Below are 6,000 nucleotides of genomic sequence, written 5' to 3'. Positions count from 1 at the left end.
CCAACTGAATTCATATTTTGAGTTTTATAAGGGTCTCATGGGATTAATTTGCCAAAATTATCAAATGTGGTCATACATTAGAGTACTTCCAATTAACAAAGACAATCAGCACACAAGACCTGCAGAGAAGGACTGAATTCTAATTTATACCGAGTCCAAGTGTTTGAACTTATACTTTTGCCTTCAATGATTGTTCAGTAACGATTAAATATCTACAGGAGACTGTTATGGGAGCAGATACTCTAGACTCGACTTTCTTCACAAAGCTCTTGGGCTATGAGCTTGAAACAGGAGGAGTTCCTACTTGGTCAGTGGTTACTGCAGCATTAAAACTCAGAATAAAGGCATGATTCTTTGCTTTTCCAACCATCAAAGTAGGCAGGTACATATTCTTTTTTGTTTACATTTTCGATCTTAAGGTCACGTCCAGATGCCTGAACCGTATGGGGCAATGTGAGATTTAGTCTTGCTTTCTAGATTTTAACCACATGGGTCAAAATTCAGCACTGGGTACCGCTCTTGGTGTTATATTTCTAGTGAGGTTTTGAAAATGCTCAAATATACAAGTAATGGACAAAAATGGGAAAACAGACAAAGCAAGATCCAGCAGGTGGTTGCGTAAGGGCGCGTAGGTGGACAGGAGAACAATGCAGTTTGGAGGAAGGACCAGACTGGAAGGGGACAGCACTGTTCTCCCAAATATACAGCATAATGACTTTACCAGCCCACCTTAACCCTCTATTGCCCTGTCAAGCAGGGCAGATAATATGCTCCTGCTATTCTGATGCTTCAAACACACACACACACACACACACACACACACACACATACACACACAAACAGCCGTAAGCAAAATATTCCTCCCCATTAAAGAGATCCCAGTATGAATGTTATTCAGATCTCCCTGCTTAAGCCCATGTGAGCTAATTAGTCTCCTTTAAAACACCCTCAGTTGCTATTAATTACATTTATGTGCTGGAAAGCACTATGGCATTTATACAGTGAGGCTCTCTGGCTCGCGGGACTTTGCGTTGATTAGTTCAAACAGCACAGGACAGTTTCCTCTGAAACTCCTTTGTTACACATGGGATGGACATATCAGTGTACAGCAAACAAATGGAAGAAGGGAGAAGAAAAATGTTACTTTACTGGAGTAATTTAGGTCAAGAGCTTTACTCAAGGGCGCCACAGCAAAGCCCTTTCCGGGACACAGATCAGCCTTCACATTACTGTCTATGTACTATGTATACACAAGTCTTTGCAATTGCCTACTAAGTTTAACAGGAATTTCATTATTCTTTTTAATATATGATGTTAAATAAGGGCCTTGTAATATATGCTTACAACATGTTTTATGACATACTGTAGTAAACCAATCTGCATCTGTCTTACTGAAGCAGATACATTTTTATTAAAATATTATTTTATGTATAAAATTTACTATTTGTCTAGTTTGTTCTATCACAAAGCAATGTTTTGTTTTTGTTTTTTTAACTTTTTTTTTTTTAAGTATGCCACAAATTTCGTTTTATAGTTAAAATCCCAGATTGCAATATTGGGAAAATATAATTTCCTAACCCTTTTCTAGCAACATTGGGGAAGAGGGAATTTGGAGATAAGTTATTATGCATCTGTGATATGCAACCTGTTGGCAGCTCGGCGATCCCAGGGATCTGCTGTTGGCAGCTCGGTGATCTCAGGGATCTGCTGTTGGCAGCTCGGCGATCCCAGGGATCCAACTGTTGGCAGCTCGGCGATCCCAGGGATCCTGCTGTTGGCAGCTCGGCGATCTCAGTGATCCACCTGTTGGAAGCTCGACGGTCTCCATGATCCACCTGTTGGCAGCTCGGCGATCTCAGGGATCCACCTGTTGGCAGCTCGGCAATCTCAGGGATCCAGCTGTTGGCAGCTCGGCGATCCCAGGGATCCTGCTGTTGGCAGCTCGGCGATCTCAGGGATCTGCTGTTGGCAGCTCGGCGATCTCAGGGATCTGCTGTTGGTAGCTCAGCGATCTCAGTGATCCAACTGTTGGCAGCTTGGCGATCTCGGCAATCTCAGTGATCCAGCTGTTGGCAGCTCGGCGATCTCAGTGATCCTGCTGTTGGCAGCTCGGCGATCTCAGTGATCCTGCTGTTGGCAGCTCGGCGATCTCAGTGATCCTGCTGTAGGCAGCAGGCAGCTCGGCGATCTCAGTGATCCTTCTGTAGGCAGCAGGCAGCTCGGCGGTCTCAGTGATCCAGCTGTTGGCAGCTCGGCGATCTCAGTGATCCTGCTGTAGGCAGCAGGCAGCTCGGCGATCTCAGTGATCCTGCTGTTGGCAGCTCGGCGATCTCAGTGATCCTGCTGTTGGCAGCAGGCAGCTCGGCGGTCTCAGTGATCCTGCTGTAGGCAGCAGGCAGCTCGGCGGTCTCAGTGATCCTGCTGTAGGCAGCAGGCAGCTCGGCGGTCTCAGTGATCCTGCTGTAGGCAGCAGGCAGCTCGGCGGTCTCAGTGATCCTGCTGTTGGCAGCTAAGGACTGAGAGTGGGCCGATATAGTTAACTGTGTGAAACCACTGGCTCATGTCAGAAGGAGCATGTGGATCTGCTCCTGTAATGGAAACTGCAGCTGTCTGGCTGTCTGGGCCCAGTTGATGATCTGTTTAGCTCAGGGCCAGATGGCCCCAAGCAAGAGGCAGAAGGGAAGGCAGAAGAAAAAATATTCAGCCGATAAATAATTACATTATTTACAAGTAGTTTATCAAATGCCATACAGAATATCTCGGGCAAACACACCTACTCACTATGCTTTCTATCAGTATCCTCAGACTTTTAAAACATCATTCTCATAAACTTAACATTATTAAGACCTTAAATAACTATAATGCTCTTTGGATGATGGGTTTGAGTTTGCATTTTGGCAGTCTGAAAGTGCCCTTTACTTCATTTTTTTCTTTCAAATGTCTCACAGTCAAATTAGGTAAATCGCATACTGTCTCAGCAATAACAGTCACAGTGACGCAGGCAGATTGTGACATGACTGTCAAGGATGTTCTTAGTTTATTATGTTCAAGGTCATACCAACAGAGACTAAGCTTTGCTTTATCAACATATTTGCTGTCCTTAACCAGCAGCTTGAACCAGCTTGGTTCTAATCATATTTAATCCTCATTGCTGTTCATTAGGCTAATCCATTGAGGAGGTTATGAATACCTCAAATGGCAATGAATTGCATAGTGAAAGAATATGCTTAATCCAGAATGTACCATGTAGCTTGTTAAAGACTAAATATCAATTGCTCTAGAATAAAATGTAAAAAAAAAAAAAGTATTTACAAACCACATCTGTATCTACATTCCAGTTTTATGTGCTAATACCCTAGAGCATCCCGGATAGGGGTGTCTATTAATGATACTAATAATGCCAACACTTATTTTAAAATGAAAAGAGCTACTTAAGCATCCTACATGAATATGTTTTTTAGTTTTATTTGTAATCAGTGATCTAGTATGTTCCACATTTGCCATACAGTGTATAACGAATGCATGAAACTGCAGATTTCCTGCTACAAAGCCTCAAGTGTATGTTATCTATCTGAAATGGCTACGCAGCTTTTATCTGCTCAGTATTTATATAATACGGCATTTTGGCTGGTCTGTGGACCATATCTGTGAACTGTTAGTGCCACGCAGAATCTACTGACCATTTTTGGATCCCGTGCAAAAATATCTGGGGCAAACTGTACACTGTTACTTCCCAGCAAAGTGTCACTGTACTTTAACTGTCGGTGACTGGGATAAGAATTCAGAAATACCCTTTACCCATGGTAACCTAACACCAGTCTTACCATATGCTACTGCTACAGCACCAGCTACATCACAGCCCAGATCTGGACTGTGTCACAGGCTGACTCTGACCGGACACCACTGGCAGCATGATAGATTCCTCAGCCTTTCTTAGCAGGTTCTCTGCTGAGATACTGGGTGCTAAGACTCAATTATTCATCCTTTTGGCACAGGACTCCACTGCTAATCTTAAGTTCTGTTTGGTTAACGCTCTGCCTCATCTCCTGCTCAAGTCTCAGCTCATGGTTATGTGAATCGCTCATCTCCTCGGTTTTCCTTAACACGTTATTTTTCCCATAGTGGTCATTAGGAAGCTGGCTTTACATCTTCCTGTATTGGGGTCTGACAGCCAGAACACCTGCGGCCACTTCGCCATGCACGGTGTGGTTGGTATTCCATTCATGGGCAACTTGTCAAACGGCTCAAAAGCTGCACCCAAAAGTGGAATTGTGTGTAAATAGTGAGTATGAGCAGACATAGTATAACTGCAGGTTACGTAGATGTTATGTGTGAACTGGGTTTGAACTGGTTCCTAAAATGGAGAGCCGAAACCAAGAGTCAGGTGGACTCCTTACATTTCCCCCATTGTCAACTACAGTGATCAATAAACACAGAGTCAAGCTTGATAGGACATTGACAGTGGAAGGAGAGCACCAGTGAATGATGTACAACGTCTTGGTCTCTGGGCACTCTGAGCCAATCTCCTTTCTAACACAGCTGAACACTAAAGAACTCTAAGTTAGAAATACTGGACCTCAAATTCTGGTCACATACGAAGATGTTTATTTTGTTATCTTGCCATGTTACTAGTTTGCAAAGTATTCCTACCTCATTGTTAGCCTGAGGGACTGTGAGTAACGCACATGGAAAATTCTGTTTAGCATGTTAACAGGAGTCCAACTTAAGGGCAATGGTAAGGCTAACAGTTTCCAGAAGATGCATTCCTCCTCAGAAAAGGTGTGGTACGTGTGGGATAACCCTAACCAGGATAAGCAGTTAGGGGATGGATGAATGAATGGATGGATATTGAGTATATTATTCAGCACGAGAAACTGAGCACTTCCCAGCAAGTTATTTGTGTATGCATTAGCCACCCAAAGAGTGAGAAAAAGTGAGCAGACCGGGAATTCATATTTTTCACCAGGTTCTTCACTAGCTTCTGTATATTTCGGCAATGTGTGTTCATGATAACTCGGGACACTACCCTTATGGTCTATAGTGTGTTGGGCTGAGAGGCTACCATGAATTAGCTAGGAGAGGTATTCTGAGATTGATGGGAGGCTAGAGGCAAAATATAAGACCTGGGGGCTTTTACGTGCTCCTGTGTGAGTGGTTATAAAAATAAAATCTTTAAATCTCTCTCTATTGGACTCCTGTGTACAACACAGGCAGTTACACTTGCCTACAGTTGTGATGCTGGGCCTTGATGCCTCTGGGAGGTCCACCGGGCTTTTGACAAATGTACTCCGAGGCAATCCAAAGCATAAGGAACTTGCACTTCGTCGGCTTAGCATACAGCTGGTGCTGGATCACAAAGCAGCAAATATGTTGAGTGGATTCCTTCAGTATGTAAGAAAAGGGAAAACACAAGGTCAGGTCAGGGAACATGCACTGATAGAGAAAAGACTAAGTATTTAGTAAATTAAAGTGATTTTAGCAAATTTCAGATAACTGACAAATAAATGGAAGGCAATGGGAGCACTGGTAAAGCCAAGGGGCGTTACAATATATCCACACTGCCGAAATGCAGTGGTATAGGCTCATTCTATTCGTCGTCGTTCTGAATCTTCTGAAAATGAGGTGCTATGCCTCACACAGGTCTTGTTTTGTGAAGATATCAGATTTCATTGCAGGACCCCGGGTTTGCCCAACTTCATTGTCAGAGGACAGATGACCTACAGACTCATGGAAGTTCTCAGCTTACAACATATCAGTATTTCCAATCATCCATTTGGCAACGAGAGCCTTTCTACTTTCAGTACTTTAGGGATTTAAATCTGCTAGAAAACAAGTCAACAGATTCATAAGTTACTACAGACTAGGTTTTGTGGTAGACTGCTTACTTTTTAGGTTTGACGTCGCCCTGCGGAATCGTGGCTTCATTGAACAGTGTTTAGCCAGATTTTGCCCTTTTATAGCAGCAATCTAGACTGAAGCTAACATTTTTGAAGACACAGC

At 43.3% G+C, this 6,000-nt stretch overlaps 1 protein-coding gene across 1 annotated transcript in view; it reads right to left on the bottom strand.

Moving 5' to 3' along the window:
• Positions 1 to 3,669: 3,669 nt before the first annotated feature.
• si:ch73-103b11.2 (myosin phosphatase Rho-interacting protein) overlaps positions 3,670 to 6,000 on the bottom strand; it is a 93,219-nt gene continuing 90,888 nt past the window's right edge. The window contains exon 25 of the mRNA XM_049015661.1: positions 3,670 to 5,382. Within this exon, the coding sequence (XP_048871618.1) occupies positions 5,215 to 5,382 (168 nt within the window). The 3' untranslated portion in view covers positions 3,670 to 5,214. The remainder of the gene's footprint in view (positions 5,383 to 6,000) is intronic.

Source organism: Brienomyrus brachyistius, chromosome 5, assembly GCF_023856365.1.
Source record: "Brienomyrus brachyistius isolate T26 chromosome 5, BBRACH_0.4, whole genome shotgun sequence".
NCBI classification, from domain to species: domain Eukaryota; kingdom Metazoa; phylum Chordata; class Actinopteri; order Osteoglossiformes; family Mormyridae; genus Brienomyrus; species Brienomyrus brachyistius.
Note: the sequence above shows the minus strand (reverse complement) of the source record. Positions and strands in the feature narration are given on the sequence as shown.